Source organism: Monodelphis domestica, chromosome 2 (assembly GCF_027887165.1).
Source record: "Monodelphis domestica isolate mMonDom1 chromosome 2, mMonDom1.pri, whole genome shotgun sequence".
NCBI classification, from domain to species: domain Eukaryota; kingdom Metazoa; phylum Chordata; class Mammalia; order Didelphimorphia; family Didelphidae; genus Monodelphis; species Monodelphis domestica.
In genome coordinates this window covers 123,734,564-123,757,215 of record NC_077228.1, presented here as the reverse complement: position 1 = coordinate 123,757,215, position 22,652 = coordinate 123,734,564, and the positions used below count along the sequence as shown (strand labels likewise).

The window sequence follows — 22,652 nt, the reverse complement described above, 5'->3', positions numbered from 1 at the left end:
GTCTGAGGCCAGATTTGAACCTAGGACTTCCCATCTCTAGGCCCCGATACAATTCTTGTAGAATTTTGCTATCCTTTTCTACCCATCTTTAATTAATGGATATTGCTTGTTTTTACTTTTTTAAATCTGAGCTACACAATGAAATAAATTTCCCTCCACCATTTCCCTTTTATTCTTTCTTAGAATTATTTCTCCAAATGCCATCAGAATATTTTTTTGAGAATTTCCTAGCCTACTTTCTCTGTCCAAATTCTGCCAAAAAAAAATAGAACATTGGAATTTACATATCTTTTCTTTTAAATGTTTGAAATCCAGTCTCTCTAAATCTAGATTGCCAAACAAATCATACTCAGATTTCTTCTACATATCTTTCAGGTATCATATGGTAGAATGCTAATTTGCCTTTAAGTTTCATATCTTTTTTGTATCAACAGCCAGTTCTTCCTTGTTGATAATTAGATTTGAACCCAGAATAGCAGTTTCTCTTATTATTTCCATAAATGTTCCAAGAGTCAAATTAGCATTAATTCATATTTTATCCGCTCCTTTGCTTTTGGTGAGAGAGTTCCACCATTTATCTCGATAGTTAAATTCTCCTAATCCAGTCAATAGTCAATAAACATTTATTAAGTGCCTATCATGAGTCAGATGCTGTGCTGAGTCTTGAGGAAACAAATATGAAAAAAAAATTGTCCCTTTCCTCAAGAATCTTACAATCTAAAAGAGGAAGACGATACAAAAACAAATCTTTATAATATTTAACTTCTATGCCATATTTGTGATCCATTTTTATGATTATTTTATTTTTCATTCTAAATAGTCTGCAATATACAAGCATAACAATTTGCTTCTCTTTTCCTCTCTATTAGTACTCCTCTAAATGTTCTTTGTCATAATTAAATATTTGTTTTCCTGAATTACTTCATCTGAGAGAAAGGCAGTTATAGTAGTTCAGTGGATTGACAGCCAAGCCTATAGATAGGAGGTCCTGGGTTCAAATGTGACCTCAGATACTTCCTAGCTGTGTGACCCTGAGAAAGTCACTTAACTCCAATTGCCTAGCCCTTTCTGCTCTTCTCCCTTAGAACCAAAACAGAGTTCTGGTTTTTGCAAAAAGGCAAAGGTAATAAGGAGGAAAACACATTTTGAAGCAAACGTATAGTATAACTAGAGAATCTGAAAAATAAGCTCAGAATTATCTTACAGAGTATTGGTTCTAAGGCAGAAGTTAAGGGTTTTAATTTAAAGTGAATAAATAAATTATCCCATATTGTAATAGGTAATCCTGTTCTTCCCTTTTGTAGCCTGTGTTCCTTTTGAATAAGGTATGCACATAGCAAGATTAAGAGTATTTTAATTAGAGGCAGCTGGGTAGCTCAGTGGATTGAAATCCAGGCCTAGAGATGGGAAGTTCTAGGTTCAAATTTGGCCTCAGACACTTCCCAGCTGTGTGACCCTGGGCAAGTCACTTAACCCCCATTGCCTAGCCCTTACCACTCTTCTGCCTTGGAACCAATACACAGTATTTATTCCAAGATTGAAGATACGGATTAAAAAAAAAGAATATTTTAATCATGAGGCTTAAACTATCATGTCATAGTAATTAATGTTTATGGAGTCTATGACTGAGAAGTTCATCATCCTTACCCTCCTCTTCCTATGATTCTCCAGAACTAGGTCATGGTTATGACATTTGATTTCCCTCAAGAATCTTTCCATTATAGCCTGAAAGTTCAGGCAATCTTGTTGCTTGTGTCAGATTGGTAAATTGTCAGTCTCCCTCATTAGAGAGTCACAAAACACTGCTATTTGGCTCTTCTTCCTCTGACCATTACTTTACTGAATGATCTCTCACTTGATGATATATTTTTTCTCTTTTTGCAGCTCAACTCTTTCCTATAGCGTCCAGCTCTCCCCCATGTTCCCACCTTGATTCTTATGCCTCCTACATAGCTCCAGAAGTCTGCTTTCTTCTTTTCTTTCTCTGTGACATATTATTCCATTGTCTAACTTCCTGTAGGGAAGAAACTTCCCCCTCTACTTCCCGTCTTCTTTATTCCTTGGAGCTTAACTTCCACTTTGCCAAGGGACACTTCATTTGCCCTCATAAATTGTGAAATAAGAGAGGTTTCCTCCACCTCTTTCTCTTTTTCCTTGTTTGCACTCCAGAAGTTAAATGGAGAATTTAGGGGTGCATTCTGGAAATGATTTCTTTTCAATTAAAAGAAATTTTTAATAAGAAATACTGTTAATGTGGATACTCATACCCCAGAAGTCAATACAGAAATTTCCCTTTAGCTGCCTCTTGGATGCTTGAATTCAGGCTGATGTCACCAAGAATGCCTAAAGGGCAATCACAGAATGAATGGCCATAAAATTACTTAATTTCTAAAACTGGCTTATGCCAACACAGTAATATTTTTCTTTAATAAGATCCTCCTTCTGGTTATTGCAAAAAGACAAAGATAATAAAGAGGAAAAATCATTTTGAAGCAAACATATAGTATAACTAGAGAATCTGAAAATAAACATAGGTTTAGTTAAATCAAATCATCTTATCATCTGCATGTTTCATACACACACAAAGTTCAGAATTATCTTCTGTATTTCCTTTTCATTAGGGATGTTTAATTTGTTTTGAGTTATGGGCCCCTTTGACAACCTGGAGAAAACTATAAGTACCTTCTCAGAACCATTTTTAGAATTTTTTTAGAGCCAGTTTTTTAACATGCATGTGTAATTGGAAATCTATTACCCTAAAAACTGCATTTCCCAGGAGCTCACTGACTTCCTGTCATTACATACTTCCTGTAGACAGAGGGATAAATTCAGTGGGAGTACCTGGTCTCATTCTCTTTGCTTCCTGGGTTGCCACTGTGGTGGTCAGTAGGGCTTTTGAACAGGTTGCTTAGCCATTAGGCACGTGGTTTTTATTTTGTTGCCTTTTTATTTCTTTCTTTCTAATGATCATTAATAAATCTCTTAAAACATTTTAATTATTGAGATTAATTTTAATTTTTATAAAATTAAGCATAGGATTACAAAGGAAATATATTTTATTGAAATGCTATTTTATTCACACACAGATATATATATATGTATATATATATATATATACATAATTCTGACTTTTGTCTTTCCATTGGACTTTAATGAATCACAAAGGAAGAACAAGACTTATGACTTTGTATAACTCTGCTCCATTTAAATACAATTCACCCACAAGTCAAGACATTATCCCATGATGTCAATGGTCCTCTTTGAAAATAAAGGACAAAGCTGAGTGACCCTAAACAAGTCACTTAACCCTGCTACCTAGCCTTTAGCACCCTTCTGCCTTGGAACCAATACATAGTATTGATTCTAAGAAAGAAGATAAGGATTTTTAAAAAAAAGAAGATGAAGGACAAATATGTCTGTCTACATATATATGTGTGTGTATATATATATATATACATATAATAATATCTACACTCATACAATACAAACACATCTAAATTCATGGACTGCAAAGACCTCCCTGAATTAGATGATGGTTAGCAAAAGTATTTTGTAGATCTCTTCCCACCCCTCAGCCTGTGCATATGAGGGTCCTTACTGAATCTCTGGTTTTCCTGGTATTACTGGGGTGATATTTTTAAAATAGAGCATTAGTGATCATTTTATCTCATTAATCCACCCATAGGACTCCCTGCATTTCTATTTCCTTCTCTTCATTTCCCTCCCTGCCCCCCCATCTCTCTGTGACCCTCTTTCTCCTGACCATCCCCAGGCTGCATCTTCTGCATGGAAATGTGCATCCAGCACTGGTGCTCCTGAGCCAGGCCCTCTCTCACTGCATGGCATTGTGTGCCTGCCATGAGACCAGGCTGGCTCATAAAACATCTCTTTATGTACTTTATTACTTAAACTCTTTTATTTGCCTGCAGGAGCCCTTTAACAAAATCACATTGAATTGACTTTCTCACACCAAATCAAATCTCCCTGGTCCCAGTTCAGTTGTCTTTGTCAATATGTATTTTATAAATGGAGTGAATTAACAGATGCTGTTGGAACAGAAGTGCTGGGGTAGCGTTTATGTTTTTAGTACTCTCTCTGGGCAGATGAGTTGTGTAGGAGTGTAATACAGGTATCTGGGGATGAAAGTCGTGTTCTTCATTTCAGTGTATATGTATTCTTAACCATTTTCTTTGAATATATATTTTAAGATGCTTTATTGTTCTTTTCTTTGAACATTTGTTTATATGGCACTACCATTTATGCCCTTAGTCTTGGGATGGACTTGACTACATCTCTTGGTATTAAAGACTCAAAATTATGGCCTGTCTGTCATTCAGAGTTGTTGGCAAAGAAGAGAGATTTTTTTTTAAAGGTAGCTTATGTGAAACCAGACATGGTGTATATTTAGAATATGTTACCTCCTCATTTCTGTGGAGAATTTTGAAAATACTGTGACTTGGACTTCTTTATTGCCATATCATCTTGGATTTAACTTCTTACCTTATCTAGTGGTGCCTTCAGGATAAATAGTTTCTATTGTTTAACAGAAGTATAGGATACAATAAGAGAGTGCCTGGGGATTTTGCAGGCTGGGATTTGTTGCTAACTGAGCTCTCCTTGTGTAAAAAGTCATATTGAAAGAATATTTTCTGGGAATATTTTCATGTTAGGAAATGAGTTTTTGAAAACTGTAATGGATAACTATTTTTTAAAGGTTATAATATTTCTTTTTGGCATTTTTACTATCCATACCCTACTGCCCCAGTACCATGGTGGTGACCAGAGAGATAGCTACCGGTGTAGACAAGTGTGAATATCACCCCATACTTCCTTGGGACCATTTTCAAGAGAAGAAAGACTCGAAGCCTCAACTACTTTTCTTTCTTCCTTTTCTCCCTAAGAAATAATGAATCTGTTGATAGACTTTGATGTTATGGGTGCTTTCTTGTCCCCAGATGTTTAAACTGTCATAGTTACAGCTCCTATGGCCATACCTAAAGCTCCCCAAGGGGCTACTTGTCTGGGATCCCAGTTTTTTCTTTTTTTTAATTGCTTTTTTGTTTTGATTTGGTAGTGGAGGCTTTATAATTCTCATTCTTCCTTAAAGTATATATACATAAATGTTTTTTTTTCCTTTCAGATTTACTAAATTAGTAATCATTAGCCAGCTGTGTTTGTAAATTCCTTTTCAGAGCTGGACATTAAATAATTGTTTGTGAGGGAGAGCACAGAGCCCATGTTGTGAGTCATAAATCCTTCCCTATGCTGTTTTCTCATTGGTGTCCAAGGTACAGCAAGCTTCCCAAAGAAAGACAATATATTTTGGTTGATCTGAAAATGAAATAGTAATTCAATGAATACTTAACACTAAAATAAAATCTACATCTTGTTCTGAGATATTCTCTATCTGTGCAAATTTAATGAAGATACTTTGGAAGGATGGATCAATCTATCAATAATACATGACCTATTTTGTTTGTCTTCGGGCACATTTACATTTGTGCATTCTCAGTGTCAAAGTTCAAGAGTCAAGTGCTACATGTGATAAATTAGGTAGGGGTCAAAAGTTATTGCAATGCAGTTTCGAAAGATTGTCTGTCTCTGAATTTGCAGCTCATTCATGCTGAAGTGATGCACTATGGGAATTACTACCAAACTCTGCTCTGCAACATCTGCTCTCCCTAAGTGAGTTAGTGCACGTCAGACATCTTTATGTCAGAATATTGCAGTGATGGATGCAGTCCTCAGAAAATGCTGCATAAAAATCTGGTGTGCCGTTCTGGCCATTAAGTGAAATTACTATTTAAATTAATGGCACTGTCACAGTTTATCTGTGCAAAGAATGAACGCTGATTAGGGTATTAAGTAATTAGCAATTTATCACACTGGAACAAGGTTGATAATAATTAAAGAAGTAATGGTTTACCAAAGAAACTAGAAAGAGAGTCACTTCTTGTTATGTGAGTGAAATCTTGGCTAAAAAATTAAATTCCCTTAAACAAAGATGAAGCCTTTTGTGGAAGAAAGCATTTCGTTCCAGTGTAAAAACAGTTCATTATCAAAATTTTAGTTGGCCTGTCAAAAGTCCCTCAGAGCTATCAGATGGTTGGTTATGAGTTTCAAATTAGGTCAGTGTCTGCATTTTGATTTTATACTTAAAACATGTTGAAACTATAGAGTAATTTAGGAGAAAAATGTATTCTATTCTCTGAAAGGCCAGTTTTCACATTTTGATTGCTGTTTAAAATAGTAACATGTATTGTTATAAGAAAACCGTTGGAGAAAATGACAGTTACTGAATCCAAGGTTGTATTTGAATGTCTGATCAGTGGATAGCCGAGAATTGTCTAAAGAAGAAAAAATAGGGCTGTGGATTTTTCTTTCTTATTTTCCACTGTAATCAAAGCTCAGGCAGCAGAAATAATCCTGCTATGTATGTTTGTTAAAGTAGTCTTATTTATTTATTAAAATAGCCAAAATTATTACCTAAAATCCTGAGGGAAAACAGCCAAACTTTAAAAACATTGATTCTATGAGTGGTTAATAATCAAAAAGTCATGTGTGTGTGCGTTTAAAGTTGTATGTGATATAAACTTTCAGAAACCTTTCCACTGAACTTAATCCAAGTCAGATGCAATGCAAAGAGATCCTGCGGATGTATTTCTTCTTAAATGAAAGCATGGAAAGATATGAAATGCTTAACTTTTAAATTAATAGATATAAAAAGTTTTTTCTTAGGAACACTTGAAGAATTTCCTTCTTAATAAATAATAAACCAGCCAGATCCTCCCTGTGATGAGAGAAAATATGCTTCCCAAGTGATAGAATGCAACCTCTCTAGGCCTATTTATACTGAGTGATTCTTGTCCATGAATTTCCATGAAATCCACCATAGTTTGGACCAAACATGATGGAGGTTTCTTCCACAGTTTGTATTATCAGGATTATTATTAACAAATGATAATATTTTCAATTAAATGTAGGCTAAATTTATCAAATTTAATATATTTATATTCTAATGCAGTACAGCTATAAATCATGTCAGATGTTATGTCAGAAAGTCACCTACTTATGTTCTAAGACACAAACCTCTTATTTCTTGCTTCATCTAGTCCTCTATTGATATGTTTCTATTATGTCTGTTCTTATTTAGTTAAATATTTAATCTTGCTTAAGTGACACATAAACAACCAGTTGATTTGGTCAGGTCAAAGTTTAGTCAACAGAGGGAAAAGAATATCCAAGTTATTTTGTTGACTGAATTATCTGACTTATTCTGTCAAATGGTCAGTCTAGTAAATCTCATATGAACACAGATTTTTCATATAGATAGATAGATAGATGATAGATAAATAAGGAGAAAGAGAGAGATGGATAGAGAGAGATAGATCAGACAGGCAGATAGATAGATAGATAGATAGATAGATAGATAGATAGACAGACAGACAGACAGACAGGGAGAGAGAGTGAGTGAGAGAGAGAGAGAGAGAGAGAGAGAGAGAGTTGGCCCATATTTCTCTCTAGACTAGAAGCTACTCGAGCACAAGAGTTATGTTATCTCTAGTTTCCTCTGTATCACTGGTCCCCAGTGCTAGGTTTATCTTAATCTATTCCTCTATGTATTCCTTCTGCCTAGTCTAAGAGCAAATCCCTGTATATTCAGATGGCTGTTTCCATCTCTCCATTCTACTACTCATACCACTGATTTTTATACTTTTTCTCTGTAGTCTAGAAAGCCTTTAGGTATAAGCCATTTTGAATTGTGACATTCCATTAAAGGTAGTTTCCTTGATAGATATTCAGTCTTTTATTTATGCAATATTGGAGAAGTTTGAATGAGCTAAAGATTTCACCAGACTTCTGTATTCCTGAGTTAATTTTTACCCTGTGTATTTCATAAGAAGGGTCCTTTCACCTTTGAGCACATTTGTGGCTGAATGCTACTTTTAGCATTGCACCATTTCAGCAACTGCCCGACTTTGACATTTTTATGCTAAACTTTATTACAGTCTCAGTTTTCTTCTTTTTTTATTTCATATTCATATATAATGTTTTATTGTTGCAGAGATGTTCTGTTGTGGGCAGGATTATGTGAATATGTCAGATACCATATGCTGCTCAGCTTCCAGTGGCGAGTCTAAAGCACATGTTAAAAAGAATGACCCAGTGCCAATAAAATGCTGTGAGACTGAACTTATTCCAGAGACCCAGGAATGCTGTAATGGAGTTGGATATAATCCTTTGAAATATGTTTGCTCTGACAAGATTTCAGCTGGAATGATGATGAAGGTAATTGATAGAAAACCTCTCAGAGGCACTGGTTTGACAATGGAAAGAGAAATACATTGTTCATAACTATTTTTCTAAAATAGGAATATAAAAACTCCTGTGTGCATTATTCATTTTCACATTACATCCATATTAATACCAAATGAGTTCACCATGATTGATGTTATTGCAATGAATTCTAAAGGAATTAATAATGATTAGCTGTGTCTCTGAAGCTTTTCCCAGCACTTCAGATTAGCACAGAAGCTAAAACTCTGCATGCCGAAAGGGCCAGCATAAATAGCCTGCTGCCATTGTGTGACTACTGTTTAATTCCCCATGGGGCATCTGAAGGGGGATGGAAGATGCTATGCCATTGGTTTGCTATAAAAAGACGTCCTTCCACCAACACCTTCTTAACCCCCACCCACACCAATTTGTTCCACCTCCTCATATTGATAGAGACCTTTCAATCCAATAAATTCACTTAGTTACATTTATATTAAATTCCTTAAGACAGAGACAGAATGAACCAGTGTCTCTGTCATCTGAAAGAGTGAAAGGTGCTATTGGTATAATCATTTATTTTTATGTGCTGTGATGCTCCACATACTCCCATGTCTTGTTCGTTAGCATTAAAACTGACCCAGCACTCCAGTAACATAATGTATAAAGGAAGGGATCATAGATATGAAAAGACTGTCATGCTCCCCACTAATTTATGATCACTACTACTAAAACGCCTGCCTTGGTCAACGACAGTAGGAGAGATCTTGCTGAATGAGTAAGCTACAGACCCCTTGGGTCAGTGGCATGTGCTTTATGATGGGAATTAACACTTTCATACAACTATGACACCAGGGAACACCCTCAGGGAATGAATTCCTGGGCTAAGACCCCAGAATGTACTCAAGAGATAATATGATTTCATTTCTATTCAACAAACTCCCATGAAGCCCTGTGTTTGATAGGGGGAAAGGGAAAGGTACAAAGATGACCAAGTCATATCTACCATGGAGTTCACAATACAATAAAGAAGTAACTAATTTATATTGAAGAAACCCACAAGAATGAACACTGAATTGCAAGGGTTGAATTTGAATTTGGCATTGCTGGAATTAAGTTTAAATCTCAGGTCTGCCACCTCTGTGACCTTGGCAAAATTATTTCACCTCCCTGGGCTCAGTTTCCTCATCTGTTAAGCTTTGGATTAAATGGTCTCAAGATCCCTTCTACTCTAGTTTTATGACCCTATAGATTTTGAATTGGCAACTAGGTGGCATAGTAGCCAGAGTGCTGGGGTTGGGAAAGGGATGATCAGAATTGGAATTCTGCCCCAGACACAAGCTGTGTGACCTTGATCAAGATCCTTAAACTCTCTGAACCTGTTTCTTCTATAAAAAGGGAATAATAGTAACAGCTACTTCACAGGGCTGTAGTGAGGCTCAATCTCAAACATATATGTAAAGTGCCTTGAATACCTCAAAGCACTATATTCATGAGAGTTATTGTTATGGTTGACTTGACTTGATTATAGGTCTGAATAAAAATAAGCAACATACTAGATTTAGCCCCAGAGAATAGGATTAGACAAAACCATTTTCCCCACTAATATTTGACCCAGAACATTTTTCTTGCCACCCAGTGTTGCTTGTCTTCAAGGGGCTAAAAAGTGTTAATTCTTCTGACTTACTGACAGTTAATCAGGAGATTTTTATAGGGAAACTTCCCTTAAAATGACAGATACTTGAAAAAACAAGGTTAAGAAATCATAGTTTGGTACATAAGATACTGTCACCCATATCTATTTTTACTATTGTATTTCCTACTCACATTCCTGTATGAGTTCTAGGAGCTAAGCTCCTGGTTTTAATTTTAGTTTAGTACAACTCTCTCCCTTCTTCAAATATCACCATAAGTTTAGAACATTTGAGTGTAATCAATTAATTTTTAAAAGTTTATTATCATGGAAGAAAATCGTAACCCTCTCCACATTTTCCAAAATACGTTTTTTAAAGATAGAATGCTAAATAAGATGGATGAAAAATCTGACCCAGTAAAGTAGTGCATAAGTTCTCACAGCAGTCCAGTAGAATTTCTGTGCCAATCTCACAATCCCTTTTTAAGATATGGTTTTGTTTTGTTCCCTCCTGAAAGATACTTATGAACTGGTAAAAACTAGTTTGATAGGTATGGCCCAACTCTCCAGAATCAAGTATGGTAAGGTTTCACTGATCCAGAGACTGGACATTGACCCCCAGACCAGCCCCCCACCAAATCATTTTCTTGCTGTGGAAAAGCTAGGATTAAGGTTCCTGAGCCTCCTTCTCCCCTCATTCCTTATTCTTTACTAAGTAATTCAAAAAATATGCTAGTTTCAGGGATTTGGGCCGGAGGCATCCAAATCTCAGTCACAAAACTCCTGATTTTATTTGAATCAGATTGAAATGTAATTGGGAAATGTTTAACAAAATAAATAAAAAATGAATACATCACAAATAATGTTAATTTGTAGTTTTCTAAGTCAATAAGTAGCCTACAGGGATCTATTTCTATTTGAGTTGGACAACACTGGTCCATTCTGCTTGGTTCATTTTCCCATTGACAGGGCAGGTTCAATCAGTGCCACATCAGCTCTTTGTCCAAAACTCTAAAACTTCGTCTAAACTATACAAGTTTAATCTCTGAGTGTCTTTGGGGCCTGAGATCAGAGTGTGCAGCTTGTTAAATGTTTGAGCCGTGATCTTGCCAGTGTGTAAGGAGAGGGGAAATGGACTGGTTTCTCTCTCTGCTCTTCCCTGTTGTCATCTGTCCCCCTCTCACAGCTGCCATCTCTGTGTGGCACTGTCCCTCTTTGACAACAGTTCCCTCCCCTTTAGCCCTGCAATCCCTGGGCTGGACAGATAAACAGTATTTTGTGAAATAAAGATCTTCCAGAGAAAATGAACATAAGTCAATTTTTAATCAAATGATAGCTTAAATATACAAAGCTAGTTTATTATTTAAGTGAGAATGGCTGGACTTCATTTTATATATCTTTAGAAAGAAGAGGTTTTAGTAGGTTGTCTCTAGTTCTAAATCTGTGATCCTATAACAGAAAAATTGAGTTTAGTCTCTTTGTAATATAATCATTCCTAGGCAATAAATTCAGATTATCCTATATTGAAATTTCTTAAGATAAGGCCAATTTATATCTCTTCTAGTCAAAGGATCTTGGACTAAGCTGAAGTTGAGGCCTTTCCTGATTCTCCCAGATATTCATGCCCCTAACCCAGACAATTTTAAAATGAAAGAAACTTATTCATATGCATCACAGTAATTAACTCTTTAAGTTAAAAGTTTAATTGCCATTATTGTTACCTATATATAATTGATGAATTAGTAGCAATCCTTTCATAATAGTATTCACATATTACATATATATACATTTATGTGCATGTCTGTAATATTTTAGCATTCTTTCCCCTAATACAATGCATGTACTTTGAGGAAAGTGACTCTAAATTTCATCTTTATATTCACCATCCTTAGCATACATGCATGCTCTATAAAAGCTTATTGACTGAATGATTAATTGGAAAAGATCCTATTGCTCATCAGGTACAACGTCCTAATTTTATAAAAAGGGGGATTGAAGCTCAGAGAAGTTAATGACTTTCCTAAGGTCACACAACTAGTTGATGAAAGAAAGATAAAGCCCAAACCAATATCCTCGAAATTAAAATTTATCACTTTTTCTTCTATGCCACACTTTTCAGGTAAATGATTATAAGTAATTATTATTAGAGCATTAGCTAATGAAACATTTAAATTCTCTAAAGATCATATGTTATAATTAACATGAGAGGCTGAAACAAAATTACTATGCATCAAGTGAATAAAGAAGCAGGAGTTACAATCATGCTATCAAAGAAAGCAAAAATAGAATTCATGATATTCATAGAAGAAAATAAGAAAATTATGTTATGCTTAAAGGAGCCATAGGCAATAAACTCAGTATAAATATTAAGCATATATATTTAATGAATAACATCCAAATTCATAAAGTAGAAATTGTCTGAATGTCACCAAATAAAACTAATATAAATAATAGTAGAAGACTTTCATATTTCCTAGAATTAGAGAAATCTAACAGAAAGAAAAATAAAGAGGAAAAATATGAAATAGAACAAACTTTTGGAGAATTTAGAGCTAAAATATTTATAGTATCTTCTGAATGTGAACATTAATTAACATACCTATTTCTCAGTATGATATGACATATTCACAAATATCCATCAGGAAAGAGAGAAATCTCAAATAAATGTTAAAAATTAAAAACACCAAATATCCTTTTACAGAAAAAAATAATAAAATTAGTAATTAGTGCATGGATCTTAGGAAAAAGTAAGAGACTTAAATTGCCACAATCCTAAATGAGTGAATCAAAGAACAAATCATAGAAATAATTGATAACTATGAGGTCACTGATAATTGTGGGAAAATAAACCAAAAGTTTCTGGGAAGCATCTAAAGGAGTTCTTGAAGGAAAAATTCATAAAAGAAATTAGAAATAGAAAAAGAGGGGACTGGTGAACTATATATGTGGTTAAAATTTTCAAAAACAAAAAAAAAACAGCTAGAAAAGAAAATCCTATAAATTAGGGTATAAATATATTTTAGCTATTTTTAGAACTACAGAACTTAAAACAAAATTAAAAACTGGTTCTTAGAAAAGACTAACAAAATGGACAGCTCCATCTATCTTAATTAGAAGAGAGAATAATCAAATCAGGAGAAAAAAGAATAAGATTGAAATCAAAGCCAAAGGAGCTAAAATAAAAGTTAACAGAACCTACTATGCACAGTTATTTGTTAAAAAAAAAAGGATTATCTACAAAAAAGTATGAAATGCCCAATTAACAAAACACATCATCAATTAGAGATGTTAAATAACCTGACCTCAGCACAGGTAGGTGGCACAGCAGATAGAGCACCATGCCTAGAGTCTAGAGAATATGGGTTCAAATCTACTTGCAGGTGCTTTCTGGCTGTTTGACCCTAGACAAGTCACTTAATGCTGTTTATACAAACAAATAAAAAAATGAATAATCTGACTCCAGAAAAGGAAATTGAATTATATAGTCAGTAATATTTTTTTAATTTAGGCAACAATACAAAGATGATTTTAAAAAGAATCTTATCAAACTTTCAAAGAACAGTAGCAATAATAGGATTAAAAGCCAAAATAATATCCAATGTCTGCACTAAGTTTCACATGTGAGGGGCTAGAGGCCACCAGATTGCTGAAGATTGGAAATAGAATGGGTTAAAGTTTCCATCTGCTCAGGAAGACCCAGGAATATATAGTATGTGTGTATAGAGACATATATACACATAAAGACATATGAATATATATTAATAATTCATTATACATATAAATTTGGGGATAAATTGGTGAAAATGTGGACTTTTTGACTCAATGAGATAGTGGTAGTTATAAGGGATGAAATAGATAATTTTGATTATGTAAAATTGATGAGATTTTTGTATGAACAAAATTTAATAAAACCAACATAAAAAAGCAAGTAGTCTATTAGGAAAGAAAATCTTTGTTTCTAGTATCTCCATTATGTATAAGAGGTCTGATATCCAAGATAATATTGATAACTATAGAAATAATATAAAACTAAAAATCATTATCCAACAGGTAAATGGTAAAACAATATGAACAAATAGTTCTGAAAGTTGTACTCTTGGCAGCCACATCCATTAGAGCATTTTGCTCCAAATCACTAATATCAAAAGAAATGTAAATCAAAACAACCATGTGCTTTCACTTCACACTAAGAAAAATGGCCAAGAAAAGACAACTGAGAGTAGTTTGAAAGTATTTGAAAGGTTGTTGAAAGACAGGCATGCTAAAGAATTATTGGTGAAACTATGAATTGATTCAACCACTCTGAAAATAAATTTGAATTTATTTGAAAAAAGGTGGTGAAAATGCTAATCTATACCTTTTGGTCCAGCATATCCATTGCAAGGCATATAACCAAAGGAAAAAGATTTATATACAACCAACATATTTGTAGTGGCACTATTTGTAGTAACAAAGGATTGAAAACAAAATTACATGACTACCAATAGGGGAGGGGCTAAACAAATTGTATAACATAAATGTGATGAAATATTACTATGCTATATGAAATTAAGAATGTGATGAATATTTCATGGAAGCATGGAAAAACTTGAAAAACTCAAAAATAGTCTACAGAATGACAACAATATGATTTGAAGAAAAAACAACAATGTTGTAAAATTATAATGGCCAAGCTTGAACATAAAGAAGAGATATGAAAAGGATCTTGACACTGCTTCTTTGCAGGGCAGGGGTTTGCACATACAGGATACTTCATACAATTTTCCATAATGATATCATCATAATTTTCAATATGAATGTTGGTTTTCATGAGTCTCCCCTTCCCCTTTTTATTTCTTATTTAGGAACATATATAATAAATAACATAATTTTAGAAAATAATTATTAATAAACATAATAATTTGGAAATTCATAATTTATAAAGCATAGATGACTAAAAACAAATGATTGATAAAGAATACATTTTAAAAGTTTATATGATGAATAACTTTTAGTTTCTTTCATCATTGGAGAGCAGAATTTTCCAAAAGGATATTATTTCCTTCCAAACTGGATTGGCAAAATGGTATACTCTTTCTCAATTTAAAAAATAATTTAGTGTTGATAATTCAAAATTTTGATGTACAGTGTTCTATTTGGAGCTAATACCTATGTATATCCAGATAAAGTTTCATAATCTTTTCTCCATCACCTCTTTTTTTGGCCTTAGGAAATCAAAGAATGCAGACCTGCTTCCCTCTGCCCCATTTCCAAGAAAGATGCAGCATATTGTGGGAGGTGTGACTTCAATCTCACCAGCCATGTTTGTGCTTTGATAAGAAATCCTCAACAGTCTCCCCAGAAACTGTCATATGAAGATACTTGTCCATCAGCTGAAGAAACTGTCTACACTGGGAACACAAGCACCTATTCCTTCACAGGTAAAAAAAAATATATATATTTAAAATACATAAAAATTTTCTTAAATGAATACAATTCTTTGATAGTTTCACCCAAGTCAACTATGTTTAAAAAATTCAAGTCAACAAATATTTATTTTAAAAATAACTCATGAATATAACACTATTATATTTGCAAAATGCTTTTTTTCACCATAGCCTCAGGAGCTAGGTCATAGAAATATGATTATTTCTATTTCATAGATGAGGAAATTGAGATTTATTATGATTAAATGACTCACCCATGGTCACAGAGACACCTTCCTTCATGGCATAATTACCAGAATCCTGTTTGCTGAGCTAGCTACTGGGGATATTGTGGGGGAGATGAAACAAAATTTAATTAAGAGAAGATTTCTTCCTTCTCTAGAAGGGCGTAGGAGATTTGACTTGTATAAAACAATACAAAGTAGTACATGATGCATGCCTTACAGAGGTGAATATAGGATACCTTATAAAGTCAGAAGGAAGAAAAGTCTTGACTGGGGTGATCAAGGAAACCTTGAAGCAGGTGATGTTTGAATTGGGCTTTATGGAATGAGTGGGAATTCAATTAATACAGAAGATATTCTGGGTCTAGGGAATAATGTGGGAAAAGGCATAGAGACAGAAAAAGGACCAATTTGACTTTGGCTTAGAGCAAGAGAAAGATGGTAGGTAGGTGAGTCAGAGTGTGGATGAGTAAGTAGGTAGCAAGCATTTAGTAAGTTTTTATTATGTGTCTAAGTGCTAAGTGGCTGAAATACAAATACAAGTAAAAAAGAAAGACAATCTCTGCCCTCAAGGAGCTTACATTCTTATAAGGGAAGACAACATATTAACAGGAACTTGAAAATGGTGACAGGGCAGAAGCATAGTATTGAAGTATAGAAAGTCAGAAGCATATCTAGGAGGAGAATGAAGGGAAGGCAACCTAGACCCTTCTCCTTGAAGGAAGCCTTGAAATTGGGACCCTGGAAAGAACCCAAAATTGGGAGAAAGGGCTGGCATTTTGGATGGATTCTTCAGAATAAGGAATCTTTCAGCTGAAGGAAATTCCAAGATAAAAATGCAACAACATGATGAAGTCTGGAGAGTCAGCACAGCTAAGAGGGGAATGAAGGTTGGCTACATTTCATACAGTAGAGTGAAATAGGAATGGAAAGTTTTAATAGAAGACTGTGGAGGCATTTCATCCATTGCTACTAGCTGAAAGATAACTAGTTAATCATTCAGTGATATAGATAATGTTGTTCTTGGTAGTTGTGTCATATTTTTTTTAAATAGAACTGATGTCTCAGTGTAAAAGAACAACTTTGATTGAATTGTCCTAAGGGGACTATGCCCCAAAATGAGAATAGAGGCAAAATTTCCTGGTTTTTTGTTATTTATGTGATTTGTTTATTTATTCATGTGATGAAATCCTTTTCATAGTCAGATGCATGTGACTCATCAGATTTTAAAGCCTTAACAAAAGCATTTGAAATGACATTCTAACAAGTTAAAACTTGGAAAGGAATCCATTCTATTCTACCCTGACTCTCCCACTTGCCTTATGATAAAAAAAGATGGTGGGTGTTTTTGACAAGACTCCAGTAATGCAATGGTTAGAAGAGGAAACTAAGAATTACATAAAATGGAATCTTCATTGAGATAATTTCATCCCCATTCCTCCCAACTATAAAAAATGACTAGATTGCTGGATGGGGAAAGGGCCCATCAGTGACTATTTAGATTCTACGCCTTCAAGAAAATTACAGAAATGACCACCTTATACCTTATTAATTGAAAAATGGGCAAACTTCAAAGAGATTCCTTTTCTACATCTCCCTGAATTCAGGACAGAATTAACAGACACTTTCATTTACCTGGCTAAAAATAATGGTTGATATTTTTAAATCTCCATTTTTCTTGGATAAAGATCATTCTTGATATAAAAAAAATATGACTGATTCTCAATTATTTTATTATCAGAAAAAATGCAGTATTTGGATTGGGAAAAAATGTACATCATTGAAAAATCTTTAATTTTTAAGCATCTATCACAATGTACTGTTAAACTGATTCTACATGGAACCATGTAGATAGATTTAATATTTTTTCAAAGAACTTACAATCCCACATCAGCATTTCCAACTTAAATGCAACTAAATGCAAACATTGAATGAACACATTCAATAAAGCATCAGTTATCACAAGAGCCTTCTGCTAATGTGACTGAATTAAGAAAAGCTATCAAAGATAAACAAGGACCACATGGAATATGGGTCCTAGGAAAAAGCAGCTAGCTTCCACAAAAATCCAAAGTTGGGAGATGAGTTGAATTAGACAAATGGTTACATTCTTTCACAATGTTCTTTATGTTGCCTCCTAGTCCAATGTTTTTATCCTGGCCTGAATCCCTATTCCAGCAATTTGTTTTCCTATTTAATTCAACTTCTTAAATTTCTACCATTTCAATGCTTATGTGTCTACACTAGGTTGGCCTTTGGTTTAAATTTATATTGGTCTCAACTTGGAACCTGTTGTTTCTAGTATCAGATATGGATTTTCTTTTTCGTTCTTTCCACAGTCTTATCATAATTACTAGAACATGTTAGCCCTATTGTGATGAAAAGTAATAGTATTCTCTATGCCTTTAAAATTTAAATCAAAATACCCCCTTATTACAAATATCCCAAATAGTATCTCCATAGACTTTGAAGCTACCACAATAGTTCTTAGAATACTTGGAAAGTATTCTAGAAAGTGCTACTGTTACTCTGAAAAAAAGTAGCCTTTTTCAGAGAGTGAGTAGAGACAAAATTTCTGACCCTAGATAGCAAGAGCCCCAAGGGTTGTTTTTAAGGAGATTAAGGATTTCCCAGGACTCATGGTCCAATGTTCCTAGACTTCTACCTTCTGGATTTTCCTCAAGTAGCCTTTGTTATATTCATAGGAGCAGAGCAGATTAAGTTAGTCCATTGGGTCATTTTTTATTTAGTTTACTAAAAATAACCACACTCCATTCTGTAAAATGTGGAAGGGTTTAATTCAGAAACTTTTGATACCACTGATAGAATTGAAGTTGCTAATCCTCCCTCACTTCCAATTAGTGGCAAGGAAACATGGGGGGAATTTCTATTTCTTTTTTAAAAATATTCATTTATTTTTAATATTCTTTTCTTTTTCAATTTTGAGTCACAATTTCTCTCCCTCCCAACCCTCCTCCATCCCCTGAGAAGGCAAGCAATATAGTATCAGTTATACTTATGAAATAATGTAACTCATATTTCAATAATAGTTATATTTTTAAAAGCAAGAAAATTTTTAAAAGTGGGGAAATTATACTTCAGTTTCCACTGATAGTTCATCAGTTCTCTTTCTGGAAATGGAGAGCATTTTTTTCATCATGGGTCCTTTAGAATTATCTTGGATGATTGTATTAATCAGAATAGCCAAATTTTCACATCATTAGAACATTTTTTGCTGTGCCTAATGATCTTGTGATTCTTCTAATTTTACTTTGCATCAGTTCAGTTCATTAGCTCTTGCCATATTTTTTCTTGCTATTTCTTTAAACATTATAAGTTAAAACTTGGGGGATTCCTTTCTGGTAAAGCAGTTTCTGGAAGAGTACACCATACTCATCTTCATTGAATTATTTGGAATAGCTAATAAAGATTTCTGTATAGTCTTATCTTTATCATACTCAGTGTTGTGGTGGTCTCGTCTAGCACTGTCTAGTCCATATTGTAGAACCTGCTTATATAGCAAGCAGGTTCTGGTGCAGCTTCTCAGGTGATAACAAATCTAGCTCATCATGCACAAAATGTCACCAGACAAGGAATTATCCACCAGCCAATGATTAGTTGAACTTTTTCTGCCTCTTTTTCTATGTTTCTATCTCTGTCTATCTGTCTTTCCTCTCTGTATGTCTCTCTTTACCCCCTCCTATCTTCCTCTCTTTCCCCTCTTCCTCTTATCTCCCTTTTTTCTTTCCCATTCTTTTCACTCTTCTCTCTCTCATTTCTCTCCCCTCTCCTTTCCCTTCTCTCTTCTCTCCCCTCACTTACCCAGGTTCACAAATTTAGTATTAATCTTCAATCTCTCTTTTTCAACTTGCTCATTCCCTTTGGCCTATACATAAACACAGGTTTCCCTATTTGTCCTTATTGTCCCCCATGATATAATTCTAAATATCTCCTCTTTTACCAGCCAAACTCCTAGATAAAGCTGGGTGCTTTCATTTCTTACACTTCCTATCTTTTCATCTTCTTCTTTTCATCTTTTATTGCTTTTGTTCCACCCTCCAAACCAGATGGAAAGAGGCTATGCCTATGATTTTCTGGGTCATAGCTCCTGGCCACTCTGCCCCTAAATGGTTTGCCTGTACCATTAGAATGTAGGATTCTTTAAAGAACCACTCAGTCCATAAGCATTTGTTAAGCATCTACTTAAGCATGTACCAGGTACTGCACTGATCACTGAGAATATGAAGAAAAAGAAAAGAATGGTCCTTACCCTTAAGGAGTTCTTATCCTGATGGGGAAGAGAAAATGCAGCCTATGTAAAAGGGACATTTAGAGGAAATTGGAAGTGGTCTTATAGGAACTTCTCCTAAAAGGTGAAATCTTAGTTTGTATTTGAAGGAAGCCATGGAAACCAGGAGGCAGAGTAAATAAGGGGGGGGGGGATTACAATTATGGGAACAGCCTGTAAGAGGCATAGGAGTTGGAAGACATTGGAAGTATCTTGTACAAGGAACACCAACGACATCAGTGTCATTATATTAATATGATATTTGGAGAGGAGTAAAATTTAAGAAAGCCAGAAAGGTAGGAAAGGGTCAAGATATTTAGGGTTTTAAAAGCCAAATACAGGATTTTATATTTAAATCTTGTAGTAATATGGAGCTATTGGAATTTATTGATCCAGGGTTGGGGAGGTAGCATGGTCAGCCTTTTACTTTAAGAAAGATCATTGGCAGCATAGTGATAGATTGACTGGTGGGGGAAAGGCAAGTAGACCAACTAGGTGTCACTTGAAAAAGACTAGGTATGAAGTAATGAGAACCTATTCCGGGGTAGTGCCAATGTCAGAGGAGAGAGGGGGATGGATATGAGAGATGCCTGTGAAGTTACAATCAGCTGGTCTTGGCTACAGATTGGATATAGGAAATTAAAAAGGTTAAGGAGTCAAGGATTACACTCCCACTTCAAGTCTGGGTGACTTGAAGGATGATAATGCTTTTAACAATAATAAAAAGAAAAAAAGAAAAAGTGGAGAGATTAAAGGAGGAAAGATAAAGAGTTCATTCAGGGGCTTATTGGAGTCTTCAACATCTATTGGACATCCAGTGAAATATGACCACCCCATTAGAATTATACCATTTTTTAAATTTATATCTCCATCACTTAGCATTTAGTTCAGCATACAGTGGTTATTTAATAAATTCTTTATCTTGTCACTCCTCTGCCTCCATTCTCTCCTTCTTTAATCTATCCTCCACTCAGCTGCCAATTTAAGATCCCTAAACATACTTCTGAATGTGGTATCTCACTACTCAAAAGTTTTTGATGACAACCTATGGTTTCTAGGATACAAAATGCATTCCTGTGTTTGGCACCTACCTCCCCAATCTTATTTTATCCAATTCTTCTTCATACCTTTTCTGTTCCAGAACCAGCTAGGTAGCACAATGGATAGAGCTGTAGGTTTAGAGTCAGGAAGACCTGAGTTCAAATCTTGCCTCAGACACTTAAAGGCTGTGTGACCCTGGGCTTAATCTCTGTTTGCCTCAATTTTTTCATTGTAAAATAGGTATAATAATAGCACCTATCTCCCAGAGTTATTGTAAAAATCAAATGAGATAATATTTGTAAAGTGCTTGGCATAAAATATGTTTTTAATAAATGATTCTTAAATTCCTTTCTACTAAAACTAGTCTACTATCTATTTCCTATACATTACATTTCATCTTTATTTTTACCCTCTGTACTTTTTTCACCTACATCTAGAATACCACTGGTCACACAAGCAGAAAATAGCAAAGGCAGGATTCACACATGAGTCCTCTGAATTCAAATCCAGCATGCATTCTATTGTATCAATTAAGTTGAAGTGAGAATATATTTCTTTTCTTTTTACATCATAAAAGAGCAAAGATCATGTTACAGTTTAATTTGGACAAAATAAGATTAAGAGAAATATATTTTAGAAAAAAATTTTAGCATTTAGTTTTCACTTAATAGTAAGAGAAAAATGAATACTATATCCAATTTCTGTCTTTCTAGATGTTAACCTTGAGCCCTATACAATGTATGAGTACAGAATTGCTGCATGGAATAGTCACGGGCAAGGTTTCAGCAAAGTTGCCAAGACCAGCACAAAACAAGATGTGCCTCAAGGAGTGAGTCCTCCTACCTGGACCAAAATGGATAATCGTGAAGATGTAATTGTTTTAAACTGGAAGAAACCTATTCAACCAAATGGTATCATTTTCCTTTTTAAATAAAGAGTTATCTTGTAATGTCCATAAAGAAGTTATTGTTCTTGTTAAGTATATCTAATTGACAAGTGAATGGCTATAATCCTATCCAATAAATATTTATTAAGTCCCAATTATGTGCTCTTTGGGGGGCATCTTGTTCCTTGGAGTTGAAACAAAGAACTTTTGATAGAAAATGAAGAGCAAGCCCAGAAGGTTCAAATTCTTCCTTCTATAAAGGAAAGCTTGGGGAATTTAGTGCTTAGTGGATAGAGAGCCAGTCCTGGAGATGGAACATTCTGGATTCAAATCTCCATATTGCCAATCAGAAAAGAAAGGAAACTGGAAACGTGAGAAGATGTTGTGAATCCACAACTGAATTAAAAGTCATATAATGGCATCTGTTGATGTAGTCATCCTCTATGCTTCTTCTGCCAAAATGATATTCCTGAAGTACAGATCTGATCATGATCATTCTCTACTTAAAAAAAAAATCCAGTGGCAATTTTTTGACTTTAGAATAATATTAAAATGTCCTCTGTTTGATTTTTTAATCCCTTGACAATCTGACTTCAGCCTACCAGGCTACATGTTCCTTTCCTTTGCATCTTCTGAGGTCCATACAAACTAACTTGCTTGTTATTTCCAGGCATAATATAACATCTGGGAAGGCCTGCTTATACAGTGATGACCTTTCCTCACTTTGTGATCTCCCCTTACTTTCTCACTTTCTGTCAGTAATTAAATTAAAGGAAAATAGCACTATTAGGGGTACCCTCCTCTTTACTTTGCTTTCAAATAGTCCTGGGAAAGAAAAATGTATTAGTAAATATGTAACAACTGGATTTCTGGGGTGAAA

General features: G+C 34.5%; 1 protein-coding gene across 2 annotated transcripts in view; it reads left to right on the top strand.

The window, feature by feature from the left end:
* The window catches only part of USH2A (usherin), a 327,556-nt gene that overhangs the window by 81,329 nt on the left and 223,575 nt on the right, over window positions 1-22,652 (top strand). For both annotated transcript variants that reach the window (XM_056815925.1, XM_056815924.1), the window contains exons 9-11: window positions 8,066-8,289; window positions 15,117-15,327; window positions 21,600-21,797. In XM_056815925.1, coding sequence (XP_056671903.1) covers window positions 8,066-8,289; window positions 15,117-15,327; window positions 21,600-21,797 — 633 coding nt within the window. The remainder of the gene's footprint in view (window positions 1-8,065; window positions 8,290-15,116; window positions 15,328-21,599; window positions 21,798-22,652) is intronic.